Below are 14,993 nucleotides of genomic sequence, written 5' to 3'. Positions count from 1 at the left end.
TTTCTTCCTTTCTCTTTTGTTTTCTTCTTTTATGATTTGATGATTTTCTGTGGTGGTATGCTTAGATTTCTTTCTTTTTTGTGTAGCTGTTATAGGTTTTTGCTTTCTGTTACCATGAGGCTTACATAAAACATCTTATAATTATAGCAGTCTATTATAAGTTGATAACAACCTAATTTAGATGTATACAAACATTTTTACATTCTTTCCTGACATTTTAATGTTTTGATGTCACAGTTTATATTTTTTTTATATTATGTATCTATTTAGAAATTACTATAAGTCAGGCAGAGAAAGACAGATACCATATGTTTTCACTCTTATCCTGAGAAACTTAATAGAAGACGAGGGGGAAGGGGCGGGGGAAAAAAAGTTACAGAGAGAGAAGGAGGTAAACCATAATAGACTCTTAAATACTGAGAACAAACTGAGGGTTGATGGGCAGTGGGGGAGAGGGAAAAGTGGGTGATGGGCATTGAGGAGGGCACCTATTGGGATGAGCACTGGGTGTTGTATGGAAACCAATCTGACAATAAATTATATATACAATAAAATAAAAACCTACAACCTAAAAAAAAAAAGAAATTACTGTAGTTATGGGAGTTCTTAATACTTTTGTTTTTTAACTTTTATATTACAGTTATATAAGTGACTTACCCACCACCATTACAACATTAGAGTTTTCTGAATTTAGCTATGTATTTACCAAAGTGTCATACTTTGATAAATTTAATGTAACCAGTTAGCACTCTTTTGTTTTCATACCTTGCAAGGCTGGTCTAATGGGGATAAATTCCTCCAGCTTTTGTTCATTTGGGAAATTCTTTATTACTCCTTCAATTCTGAAAGGCAGCTTTATTGAATAGAGTGTCCTTGGCTGGCAATTTTTTTATTTCAGCACTTTGAATATCTCATTTTACTCCCTTCTGGCCTGCATAGTTTTTGTAAAATCTACTGTTAGTCTTATGACAGTTCTCTTATATGCAACAAGTTGCTTTTCTCTTGATGGTTTTAAGGTTCTCCCTTTGGCAGTAAGTTTTGACAATTTAATGTAATGTGTCTGAGTGTGAGTCTCTTTAGATTCATCTTTTTAGGTATTTTTGGGCTGCCTGGATCTGGATATCATGTTTTTTCTTTCAGATAAAGGAAGTTTTTAGGCACTATATCTTTAAGTAAACTTTTGCCTCTTCCTCTGCCTCTTTTCTTCTTCTGGGACCTCTATAATATGTATATTGGTCTTTTTGATGATGTCCCATAAACCCATAAGCTATTTTCACTCATTTTCCTTTTTGTTCCTCTGATTGGATGTATTCCACTGCCTTTCTTCTAATTCTCTGATCTTTTCTTCCAGCTGATCTAGTCTGTGGTTGAATGCGTCTACCAAATTTTTCACTTTAGTTATTGTATTCTTCAGCTCTATGATTTCTGTGGTACTTTTAAATGTTTTCTCTCTCTTTGTCCAAATTTTCACTTTGGTCATGCATTACTTTCCTGTGAAGTTCTCACTTTGACCATGCATTGCTCTTCTGATCTTGCCTTTATGATTGTTATTTCAAACTCTCTGTCAGAAAAATAATTTCCATTTCCTTCAGGTCAGTTTCTGGAGATTTACCGTGTTCTTTTGTTTGGAACATATTCCTGTTTCTTCATTTTCCTTGATTCTCTGTGTTGGTTTCTATATATTATCTAAAACAGCCACCTCTCTCAGTCTTGAGACCAGTTTTGTATAGGAGAGAAACCTCATTAATCACCCTGGCCTGAGCTCCAAGTTTCCTCTCAAATCTTTATGATTGCCCAAGCCATTGTGTTTGTTCTTCATGTCTTTTGCTGGTTGAGTGTGTGCCAAGATCCATCAGTGTCCCCAAAGGGGATGATAGCAGTTAACACGTACATGTAGGTTTATTAGAAGCTGGTCCTCAGACAACACCTGAGAAAGTATGCATTCAAACTCCTTCTGTGGAGAAACTGGGAGATAGGTGTTTTTGTGCTCTCTTTCTGTGCTGAGCCTGATGTATAGCCATGGAGTTTGCCTGTTTATTTATTTATTTATTAAAAAAATTTTTTTAACGTTTATTTATTTTTGAGACAAAGACAGAGCATGAACGGGGGAGGGGCAGAGAGAGAGGGAGACACAGAATCGGAAGCAGGCTCCAGGCTCTGAGCCATCAGCCCAGAGCCCGACGCGGGGCTTGAACTCATGGACCAGACCGTGAGATTGTGACCTGAGCTGAAGTCGGATGCTTAACTGACTGAGCCACCCAGGCGCCCCAAAGTTTGCCTGTTTAAAAACTGCTTCTTTATAGCAGGTATAGCACTGTGGGACTTGTGAATGTAAACCCACACTGGCTGTCAGAGTCAGATGATCTGGGGCCCATCCCTTGGGCAATAGTTACAAAAGCCTGGGTCCAGACATGTGTAGAAGCTCTTTCCAGAGAGATGCTGGTGACCTGGTGTTATTATTGGAGTATGAACCACTAGCTCTTTTGAATTCCAGGTAGAATTGCAGTCAGCACCTAGATATATGTTAATTACAGTCCAAATCCTCAGGTGGTAGCTTATAAATTATGCAGTGAGACCATTTGTAGGGAAAAGCTGGGAGATGGACATTTTTGCCTGCTCCCTCTGTGCCGATCCCTGGGAAGATAGCCTGTGGTTAGTGTTTATGCACCTGTCATTGACTCGTTTTTGTTTACTTTAGTTCTGCTTTAGTCCTGCTGGATCTCAGAGTGAGGTGCTTTGGGGGCCTTTCCCTCAGGTGGGAGCCTTAAAAGTTGGGACACCTGATATGTGGCCCAAACCTTTTACTCCTGAAGGAGAAGTTGGAGCTGGGAGTTTCTTCTTGATTGGATGGTGCTGTGCCAGGAGTGGGGTTTATGGCAGGAGTGTGACTCAGCCTTTCCTACCCATTCAGATGTGGGTATTTTCTCCATTACACCATGTAGTAGTCAAACAACTAATTCTGGATTTCTCTCAGAGGGAATTAGTCCACGTGGAGCTGTGCATTTGGTGTGTCTGTGGGAGGAGGAAAATTCAGGCACCTCCTAGATTGCAATTTTGGTCAAAAACAAAACAAAACAAAAAGTTCTTTAGTTTCTTTATTAATTTAGTTGTTATAGATTATTTCTTTTAATGTATTTTATGTAACAAGTATTCATTTATTCAATAAATGTTACTGAATACTATTCTGGATTCTGTGAACCCAGCAGTGAATCAGATGGAAAAAAAATTCTGGAGCACACATTTTCGTAGGGAGGAGACCAGACTAAATTAGTAAACATATAGCTATGTTATATATCTTGGGATGAGTGCTATGAAGACAAATATAGTCAGATAAGGCGGATTAAGAGTGAGAAGGGAGAGTGCTCTTTCATAAAAGTTCTTTGGGGAAGGTCTCTCTGGTAAGGAGACATTTGAGTGCAGATTTGGAGGATGTGAGGGAGTGATGTATATGGATATATGGAATGAAATGGAGAGAGAATGTCCTAGGTAACTGGAGAGGCAAGCAAAGGCCCTGAGGCACCCCTTTCTGGGTTTCTAAAGTAAGGTATACAGGAGATTTCAGCTAATAGCTTACGGATCTGGAAGGCTTTTCATGTGTTCACTCTTTGGTTGATAACATGGTATTTGGAGACAGATTCATGTAGCACCTGAAATACTCTTTATTATTCAACAATAAGTGCCAGGGCTTAGGAACCTAGGAGAGCAGGAGAAACTATTTCTTGTGTTCTCTTGATTTTTGCTGGAGGAAAAAAAAAATAATAACTTCACCTTCTGTTTGTAATCTTAGAACACACTGTTAGGTCATGCAATCATATTATTTATGTTCAAAGTTTTTAATCATCATTTGTGTATATATTTTTACATACCTGAGAAAATATGTAAACAGATTCCAGAGGGACATTGGTTTATTGTTTTATTTTACTTTGTATTATTGGTTTGTACAGAACAAGAATAACATATATGATTGGAGTCTGGGACTGAATTAGGCTTAGGCATAAAGGAGTAAGACTGGTGGAGGAAAGGCAAATTGGAGAATTTTATTTCCCTCTGTAAAGGGAAGAGCTGTTACTTACTCTAATTGATTGTTGCATGGACCTAGTTTTGAACTTATTTTCTGATTTTTCAAGAAAAGCCAGAGATTTGTATTTTATGTGTTATCTCCTGCTTTTTAAACAGCTGGAAACTCAATAAAAACATTCCAGGACACTCTTCAGGCCAGACAGAACATTCATGCAGGTGGGATTCAGACCTCGAGTTTCCAGTTTGCACCCTTTTGGGGTATAAGATCATAAATAATTTTTGTTGCTTCCTTTCAAGGGATACTATTATATGCCTTGTAATAGTAATAAATTGCTGCAAGATTTCTGGATACAAAGAGTTTTTAACACACTATTGTACCATTGCTCCCCCGGCTTGTTACCGACTATGTCTGTTCTTGTCTTAGGGTACGGTCAGACAGGTCCACTGTCTCAGCGAGCTGGTTATGATGCTGTTGCCTCTGCTGTTTCTGGTCTGATGCACATCACAGGGCCTGAGGTAGGTGTCATTCTTTAGCTTTAGAATATTCATAAATTTACTCCCTGTTTCTTCCAAAGGGATTTTCCTCTTCATTAACCTATAAGCCTAAATTTGAGTTAATTTTATAACAGTCTTTTTAAAAAGCAAGAAGCAACAGATAAGCGATGAACACATTTTTCTGCGTGTATTACACTGTTCAAGCTTGGTATAGGCACCCGGATGTAACTTAGGAATAGTCCTTCTGTCAAGTAGAATGGCTGACTAGACCATACCTTCATTTGGCGTATGTACAGAGCGGAAGGTCTCTTTTTCCTTCTGGAGTATTAATAAGTGGTTATGTATTTAAAAATTTGTTGCTTAAAGCCTCAGGTGGAGTTGTGTCTGATTTGTTATATACATTAGGTTCTGACAGTGGGAGAATTATTTGATTTTATAGCAAACCCTCTTTATTAATAATAGGTTGGGAATTTCCTAAAAAATGTAGAGATGACTAAAATGTGTTTGGTTCACTTGAAGACTCTTAGAAAATGGACTCTGTGAGAAAACGGTAAGAATGGCGTGGAAGCTAAAAAAAAGTGTGAAAGTCTAATAAATAAAAATAGTTAAAGACATCCATTTCCAAAACAGATTGGATTGGTAGGTCTGAAACCTTTTCCCAGTTAGGTGTTCCTTCCCTGAATCACTTTAGTCAGTGAATTCTTTAGGAAATATTCCTGCAGTTTTGGGTTAAACAGAGGCAGAGTGACCTTGAGTCTTCTCTTATCTGCCTTTCCTTCTTTTTATTAATTTTAAAGCAGCTGTTGGGATTTCAGTGTCTTGAGATACAAGTATTTGTTGCTTTTATTGCCTGTTTCATTTTCACAAGTCTAAGAAAAATGTGTATAGCCTTTTCTTAAAATATTTAAGGGCACCAGTTTTCTTTCCATCCGCCAGGAGAATGGAGGATGGATGTATCTCTTTGCTCTATCCCATAGAAGTGCTTATGTGTACAAGACTTTATTATTGTGGGTGGTTTTGTTTTAAGAGTACTGAACTCAACCACGAATATGTGAAAAGATCTTGGACTTTCTTTTTTTTTTTTAATGTTTATTTATTTATTTTGAGAGAGAGAGAGAGACAGACAGAGAGTGGGGGCGGGGCAGAGAGAGAGAGAGAGAGGGAGGGAGAGAATCCCAAACAAGGTCCATGCTCCGCGCAGAGCCCAACACAGGGCCTGATTCTATGAACTTTGAGATCGTGACCTGAGCTGAAACCAAGAGTCAGACGCTTAACTGACTGAGTCATCTAGGCGCCCTGGATCTTGGACTTTTAAATTTGTATATGCACATGTTAAAATGAAATAACTTAAAAACAGTTGTTGTGAAGCATTACTCTGGTTCCTTTAGTGCACTGTGATATATACTCTGACAGGGGTAACCACCCAGCATGTGCTCAACCTTAGTATTTGTCAGTCACTAACAGCTGTTCTGTCTTCTGTTATCCTACTTGGGAGATTTTTGTTCTAGCTAAGCAGATAAAGACAGCATTCATTGAGTGCTTACTAAGTGCCCAGCATTACTTTATGTACTTTACAGGTATTAGGTAAACTTAACTTCCATATACTGTATTTCTTTCTTTCACATGGACACATCTTTATATCTTAATTAATCGATCCAGTGAATGGTTCTTGCACATGTTCCCTCTCTATGCTGGGAACTGGCAGGCACTGGTGATAAAGCAGGCAACGGCGGGGGGCAGGGGGGGCACAGTCCTTAAGTGGAGAAAACAAACATTAGCAGAAAGTAAACATTAAAGACAAATAAAAAGAACTCTGAAAAAGGGCTCTATATACTATTAACATATACAACAGTGTGCCTCAGACCATTATAATAGTGTACTTCCAAAGTTCTCTGCAAAATGTGTTTTGACAGCAAAGAATAAAAGCAGAAGTGGAGAGAATTAGGCCACATTGGGAGTTCCCTTTAATAGTACTCCCTGTTGTCAGCAATATTTTATACCTCTTGGCAGAGGAAGGAACACTTAAAGCTCTGGCTGATATCTTCAACTAGCCAATGCAGATGCATTATTGCCAGTTATATCCTATTGCTCGTGAACTTTTATCTACCTTGTCAGATGACTGAATGGAACCCAGGCTTCTCTATCATGTATCATTGTCCTGAGGCTTCACCACATCACCCTACACTGTGCAGCCTAACACTGTCGGAATGGTTGGTCAGGGAAGGCTTCTCTGAGGACCAGATGTATAAGGTGCGACCCAGTTAGGCATCAGCCTGGTGACCAATGCTGGTGTCTAAATGCTGGAGGGTCTGGTACGTTTGAGGAGCCAGAAGAATGCCAGTGTCATTGGATTGTTGTGAGCTGACAAAGAAGGGGGAAAATTAGGTTGGGGAGGTAGGACATGGTAGCTGAACTTAGTCTTTAGGGTCTTATTATATTACTTAACAGTTTGATAAAAAGAGAAGATACATTATTATATATACACACTTTTTAAGTGATGATCCGATATAATTCTTCCTAGAAAATGAAGTGATGTTCCTAATGTATAGACTAGCATCATGATAATAAAACCTCAAAATGCATGTTTTTTTAAAAAATGTTTAATTATTTTTGAGAGAGAGAGAGAGAGAGACAGAGTGTGAACTGGGAAAGGGGCAGAGATAGGGAGATACAGAATCTGAAGCAGGCTGCAGGCTCCACGCTCCGGGCTGTCAGCCCAGAGCCTGATGCAGGGCTCGAACTCACAAGCCTGAGATCATGACCTGAGCCAAAGTTGGACACTCAACTGACTGAGCCACCCAGGCACCCCGCATGTTTTTTTTAAATAACAGGATAATATTGCGCTTTTTATCCCAACGGGGTATCACCTAAGTATATAATGTAGGATAAAATTTGTGAAAGCAGTCTCTATGATGAAATTTAAGCAAACCAGTTACAGTTGACTTCCACTAGATCTCAAATCTGGCCTTTTAGGTTAGGCATGCTGTGGTGTTGTCAGATAAGATTCATATTTGATTGTGGAGGAAAAGCTAACCAATGCCTGCATTCTCCTGGACCCATGCTTGATGCTTTACATACGCTGTTACAGGTTTTGATCCTCACATCAATCCTTCTAGGTAGGCATTGATAAATTCTGTAACAAAAGCTTAAAGGGTTAGATAACTTGTCCAGAGTGCTGTCATGGTATATGAAGCACAAAAGCCAGGCTTTTAACCCAGATTTCCTTTACTCCTTACACCCTGACACTATATCCACTCTCCATACTGCCTGAAGAATGAATTTTGATTTTTATTGTATTTGCATTTTGCCTACACAGGCTACATGATATGATATGTTACAGTTAGTGAATCAATCATGCGTTGTAGGGAGAAAGCATTTGATTAAGAGTCTGGAGGCCTGACTGTATCTAATTTCTCTTGTGTAATGTTTACTGGCTGCCTAAAATGTGCCCAAGAGAATAATAAGCCTCATAAGACCATGGTCTTTGCTTGGTCACTGCTGTATCTCTGCCTAGAACAGTCTGGCACTTGGTAAGCACTTAATGAATACATGTTGAATGAATGAATAAATGAATACCTGGCACTGTGCTGTGTGACCTTGAACATATCACCTAGCTTCTCTGTGTTTCAGTGAAGTGCACCTCGAAGTGATACTCACATATTTTCTCTTCAAGTATTAGATTAAGCAAATAAAATATCTGTTATAAAACATAAAAGCACAAAATTGTGTGTAATGTGGGATAGTATATAAAATAGTCAGCAAGTGCTTGGTATATCTGTAGTTTTCTCATCTCCACTCTTAGAGATACTGATTTGTGGGCTTATCATTAATGCGTATTTAATGATGACCCCAAATGTTTCTGATGGAGATGGTTTGAGAAACACTTGGAAACATTATGTGAGGTATTATTATTAAAAACCCCTTTGCACTGAAAGTAGGCAGCAGATATTCTTTGATAGCCTCTGACAGAAGCCAATGACTTACTAAGGTCTATATATTATGATTAAATTATAATCTTGTGCTTCAAACAAAATCATATTATCTTTTTCATGTTCATGGCTGTATGCTAACTAGTCATTACTCAAAACAGGTATCTATCTATCCATCTATCTTTTTTTTTTTCTTCATGCATAGGGAATATGGAGAAGGGTTGGGAACAAAACCAATAAGTATGAGATTTTGAAAAGTAGATGACTGATAAATATGTAACATGTATTCTGAGTAATAATTCACCTATAATTTATAGTACACGTAAACATCAAGATGGATTATTTTGATCGGTCAATGAACAATGATGTATTTACCATATGTGTATAGTATTGTATTAGATATCATAAGTTTAGTATCTTACTCTATAAGTAACAATATGATTGACTAGATTCAACATATACTTACGGAAAAATTAGAAAAGAATAGAAAATGCATAAAATTAAGTGGAATGCTCTGTAGCAGACAATGTAGAGAGCTGTAAGATAGAGGATCTCTAACTTTTTCTTCCGGAGAAGGAACTTTTGAAAGCCTTTGAGTTTTATGATCCTAGAGGCCTGGGTTAGGAAATGTGTATGTGTGTGGGTGTGTGTGTCTGTATGTGGAATGTTGATTGCGCATTAAGTGCTTTGCAGGCAGCTGAGAATGGCAGATATGTGAGGAAAAGTTGGTATGGGAGCAGTTGTCAGCTGTTTCTGTGAGATCTTCCAGGGTGGGGACATCCTCTTATTCAACCTGATGTCTTAGTGCCCAGAACAATAGATACTCTAAAAATGTTTTCTTTTTTTAAATGTAACTAATAAATTCTTCAAAAGCCAATTTATGGCTCACTTGGAATCTGTTGTAGAGAATTTACTGTAACTTGAAGTAAAATATAAGTGTGGTTCAGAGCAGGACTTGAAGAAAGTGGCAAGATTTGAGTTGAAGGCCACCTGGAAAAGTGGATAGCATTCAGATGGATGGAGACATTCGTAGTGGAGATCAGAGTGGATAAAGACAGAGAAGCAGGATAGAATCAGGCTTATGTAGGGCAAGTATATGGGCTAGGTATGGAAGAGCTGAGTTAAGGTTTCAGAAGAGTGGGAGAAAAGTGGTGAAGGTGCTACTTTGCAAAGTCTAAGTTCAAGCGAAGAAGTTGGGATGTTGTTTGCTCATGGTGGAGTTATGGAGGTTTTTGAAGAGGTATGATGTGATGAAAGCTGTACTTCAGATTAGTTTGTCTCAAGTGTGCAGGATTGATAAAATGAGGTTCACAAGCAATGCTTCTTAGATATTTATCTTTCCTTTTAAAACCAAAGGAAGCACTTGGGGCACCTGGGTGGCTCAGTCGGTTAAGCGGCCAACTTTGGCTCAGGTCATGATCTCATGGTTCGTGGGTTCAAGCCCTGCATCAGGCTCTGTGCTGACAGCTCGGAGCCTGGATCCTGCTTCAGATTCTGTGTCTCCCTCTTTCTCTGCCCTTCCCCTGCTCATGTTCTGTCTCTGTCTCAAAAGTAAACATTAAAAAAAAATTAAGTGAAAGCCAAGGAAGCACAAATAATGGCATAAAGAGAAAATGCTCTTACGGTGCTGTCCAAAGGCACTGTATTACATTTAGTTTGTATTTTATTTTGAAGATGTAATACATTCATATACTAAATCTACAAGACATGTGAATATGTTGACCATATAATTTAACTATAACCAGGACTCTTTTAAGAGTGGAAGAGGGTTTTTACATAATAACATTGGGGTGTAAACCAGGCTTGTCTTTGTCACCCTAAATTTAAGAGTCTACAGTGTAAATCTCCTTTCCTCAATGTAAATCCGACTGTCTTGTCCTCCTCAGAAACAATCAGTGCTACCACTTTTCTCTTGCATCCTTTCAGAGAAACTCTGTTCAAAAATAAGTAAAATAGGGGCACCTGGGTGCTTCAGTCAGTTGAACATCTGACTTCGGCTCACGTCTCCCAGTTCGTGGGTTTGAGCCCCGCATTGGGCTCTGTGCTGACAGCTCAGAGCCTGCAGCCTGCTTCAGATTCTGTGTCTCCATCTCTCTCTGCCCCTTCCCCGCTCATGCTGTCTCTCTCTCTCTCAAAAATAAATAAACATTAAAAAATTTTAATAAAAAAATAAGCAAAATAGTCTTCCCTTAGCTTTGAAGAAACACAGTTGGTACTATATTTTCTTGATGTTTTAAAATCCCATAAAAGCTGGGGTATAATTATACTCGTGAAAAATCTTAAGGGTATGGTTTTTTTTTTTAATGTTTATTTTTGAGAGGGAGAGAGAGAGAGAGAGAGAGAGAGAGCGCCAGCAGGGGAGGGGCAGAGAGTAAGGGGGACGGAAGATCCAAAGCAGACTCCATGCTGACAGCAGAGAGCCTGATGTGGAACTCCAACTCACGAACTGTGAGATCATGACCTGAGCCAAAGTCGCATGCTTAACCGAATGAGCCACCCAGGCACCCCTTGAGGGTATGGCTTAATGATTTACAAATATATTGTAATATTACAATAATACAATATTGTAATACCACCTTCTCCTAACCACTGTTTTCACTTCTATGGACTATTTTATTTCTTAAACATCTATCAATAGAATCACATTGTAAAGGAGTACCTTAATGTCTGGCTTCTTTTGCTCAACATAATGTTTTGAGGTTCATTCAATTGTGTGCATTACTGACATGTTTTTACTGCTATATAGTATTTCACTGGTTGAATATATCACAATTTATCTACTGTTTTATTAATGAACATCTGAGCTGTTTCCAGGTTTTGCCTGTTATGAATAAAACTCCCATGAACATTCTTTTGAATGTCTTTTTTTGGACATTCACACTCCTTTATATCTTGGATATATACCTAGGTGTGGGACTGATGGATCATAGGTTAGAGATACATTTAGCTTTAGTAGACTACCAGTTTTCCAGAATGGTACCAGTTTATACTCTTCCAGCAATGAGTGGAAGTTTTAATTATCTTCACCAACTCTTGCCATTGCTAGTCTCTTTAGTTATAGTCATGTTGGTGGGTATGCTGTAGTACCTCATTGTGATGTGAATTTGCATTTCCCAGATGAGTAATGATATACAATTTTTTCATATTGCTAGTGGTCATTTGGATATCTTTTGAACTATATGTTAGAATCTTTTCTGGTTTTTTTTTTTTTTTGGAGCGTTATTTTTTTTTTCTCATTGATTCATAGGATTTCTTTTTGTATTCTGGATACAAGTGTCTGTCAGATAAATGTATTGCGGATATTTTCTCCCCATCTATGGGCTTGCCTTTTTAGTATCATAATGTTTTTTGATGAGAAGTTTTTAATTTTAAGTCAAATTAATGTTTTCCATTTATTTGTTACTGTCCTTTATGTCTTGTTTAAGAAATCTTTACTTGCCTTAAGTCAGGAAGATTTTCTTCTATTTTTTTTTTCTAGAAGCTTTAGAATTTAAATTTTCACAATTTGGGTTACATAAACTAAATGTATTGTATTGTATTTTATTTCACTTTATATATTTTGGAGCTTATTCTGTATCAGTACACTTCCTTTTATTGTGTCCACATCTACGGATATGCCATAATTTATTTAAGCAGCCTCTTCTTGATGGGCATTTCATTCCTTTTGATTATTTTGCTATTTCCATAAGACTGCAGGGAATATTCTTTTTTAAAAAAATATTTATTTATTTATTTTGGGAGAGAGTGTGCTCTAGCAGAGGAGGGACAGAGAGAGAGAGGGTGAGAGAGAATCCTAAGTAGGCTCTGCACTGACAGATGTGAGTCTTAATCTATGAACCATGAAATCATGACCCAAGCCAAATTGAGTTGGACGCTTAACTGACTGAGCCACTCGGTGCCCCTACAGGGAATATTCTTGCATCTGTTATTTTTCACATGTGTAATTATATATATATATTAAAAAGTCCCTAGAAGAAAAATGCTGTGTCAAAAGATTTTTTCATTTGTACTTTTGATAGCTATTGATATTCCATGAGATTCAACCAATTGATACTCCTGTCAGTAATGTCTGAGAATAAGGACCTAATTGAAATTTGAAATATTTATGTACAGGCATATCTCAGAGATACTGTGAGTTTGGTTCCAGAGCACCACAATAAGGCCAATATTGCAATAAAGCAAGTCAAATGAACTTTTTGGCTTCCCAGTGAATATAAAATTTATGTTTGCACTGTAGTCTATTAAGTGTGCGATAGCATTATATCTTAAAAAATGCACTTCCTTAACTTAAAAACCCTTTATTGCCAAAAATTGCTAACGATCAGTTGAACTTTCAGTGAGTTATAATCTTATGGCAGGTGGAGGGTTTTGCCTTGATGTTGGTAGCTGCTGATCAATTAGGGTGGTGGTTGTGGAAGGCTGGGATAGATGTGACAATTTTTTTTCTTTAAGTTTTTATTTAAATTCCAATTAGCTAACATGCAGTGTAATATTAGTTTCAGGTATACAGGCTCGTGATTCAACACTTCCATATAGCACCTGCTGCTCATCACAAGCACCATCCTTAATCCGCATCACCTATTTAATCTGTCTCCCACCCACGTCTCTTCTGGTAACCATCAGTTTGTTCTCTATACTTAAGAGTCTGTTTCTTGGATTGCCTCTCTCTCTTTTATTGTTTCCCTTTGCTCATTTGTTTTGTTTCTTAAATTCCACATATGAGTGAAATCATATGGTATTTGTCTTTCTCTGACTGCCTTCTTTCAACTTAGCATAATACTTTCTAGCTTCTTCCATGCCAATGCAAATGGCAAGATTTCATTCCCTTTTATGGCTGAGTAATATTCCATTGTATATATACACCACATCTTTACTCATCTATCTGTCGATGGGCACTTGGGCTGTTACCATGGTTTGGCTACTGTAGATAATGCTGCTATAAACATTGGAGTGCATGTATCCTTTTGAATTAGTAATTTTGTATTCTTTGGGTAAATACCTAGTGGTGCAATTGCTGGATCATAGGGTGGTTCTATTTTTAAATTCTTGAGGAACCTCCATACTGTTTTCCAGAGTGGTTGCCCCTGTTTGCAACCCCACCAATGATGCAAGAGAATCCCTTTTCCTCCACATCCTCGACAACACTTGTTGTTTCTTACATTTTTTATTTTAACCATTCTGAGAGGTATGAGGTAATGTCCCATAGTAGTTTTGATTTGCCTTTCCCTGATGAGCAGTGATGTTGAGCATTTTTTTGTATGTCTGTTGCCATCTGGATGTCTTCTTTGGAAATTGTCCATTTCTTTTTTTCTTTAATGTTTATTTATTTTTGATAGAGAGAGAGTGTGTGTGTGTGTGAAGCAGGGGAAGGGACAGAGAGAGAGGGAGACACAGAATCCAAAGCAGGCTTTAGGCTCTGAGCTGGCAGCACAGAACCCGACACAGGGCTCAAACCCACAAACTGTGAGATCATGACCTGAGCTGAAGTATGACACCCAACTGACTGAGCCACCCAGGCGCCCCTGAAAAATGTCCATTTCTTAACTGGGTTATTTGTTTTTTGGGTGTTGAGTTTGCTGAAGTTGCTACAGGCCATGTCAATGGAGGTTACTGTAGCCAGTGCTCTCTTCCAGGATTTTTATGATTTCAGGCCTCACATTTAGGGCTTTAATACATTTTGAGTTTGTGTGTGTGTGTGTGTGTGTGTGTGTGTGTGTGTGTATGGTATAAAAAGTGGTCCAGTTTCATTCTTTTGCATGTTGCTGTCCAGTTTTCCCATCACCATTTTTTGAAGAGACTGTCTTTTTTCCATTAGATTTTCTTTCCTGCTTTGTCGAAGATTAATTGACCATATAATTGTGGTGGGTTCATCTCTGGGTTTTCTGTTCTGTTACATTGATCTATGTGTCTGTTTTGTGCAGTACCATACTGTTTTGATCACTACAGCTTTGTAATATAACTTGAAGTCTGCAATTGTGATGCTTCCAGCTTTGTTTTTCTTTTTCAAGGTTGCTTTGCCTATTTGGGGACTTGTGTGGTTCCATTCAGATTTTAGGATTGTTCTAGTTCTGTGAAAAATGCTGTTGGTATTTTGATAGGGGTTGAATTAAATGTGTATATTGCTTTGGGTAAGTATAGACATTTTGACAATGTTTGTTATTCTGATCCACGAGCATGGAATGTTGTTCCATTTTTCTGTGTTGTCTTCGATTTTTTTCATCAGTGTTTTATAGATTTCAGAGTACAGGTCTTTCACCTCTTTGGTTTGGTTTACTCATAGGTATTTTATTGTTTTTTGTGCAGTTGTAAATGGGATTGATTCCTTAATTTCTCTTTGTGCCACTTCATTATTGGTGCATAGAAATGCAACAGGTATCTGTACATTGATTTTGTATCCTGCAACTTTACTGAATTCATTTATCAGTTATAGCAGTTTTGCTGGTGGAGTCTTTTGGGTTTTCTATGTATAGTATCGTGTCATCCTGCAAATAGTGGAAGTTGTAGTTTGTCCTTGCTGATCTGGATGCCTTTTATTTCTTTGTGTTGTCC

At 37.9% G+C, this 14,993-nt stretch overlaps 1 protein-coding gene across 6 annotated transcripts in view; it reads left to right on the top strand.

Moving 5' to 3' along the window:
• Nucleotides 1–14,993, top strand: part of SUGCT (succinyl-CoA:glutarate-CoA transferase) — a 747,074-nt gene that overhangs the window by 96,509 nt on the left and 635,572 nt on the right. For 4 of the 6 annotated variants that reach the window (XM_042914503.1, XM_042914488.1, XM_042914526.1 and 1 more), the window contains exons 7-8: nucleotides 4,177–4,236; nucleotides 4,445–4,536. In XM_042914503.1, the coding sequence (XP_042770437.1) occupies nucleotides 4,177–4,236; nucleotides 4,445–4,536 (152 nt within the window). The remainder of the gene's footprint in view (nucleotides 1–4,176; nucleotides 4,237–4,444; nucleotides 4,537–14,993) is intronic. The other 2 variants (XM_042914509.1, XM_042914495.1) reach the window with 1 other exon arrangement.

This window comes from Panthera leo, chromosome A2 (assembly GCF_018350215.1).
Source record: "Panthera leo isolate Ple1 chromosome A2, P.leo_Ple1_pat1.1, whole genome shotgun sequence".
NCBI classification, from domain to species: domain Eukaryota; kingdom Metazoa; phylum Chordata; class Mammalia; order Carnivora; family Felidae; genus Panthera; species Panthera leo.
Note: the sequence above shows the minus strand (reverse complement) of the source record. Positions and strands in the feature narration are given on the sequence as shown.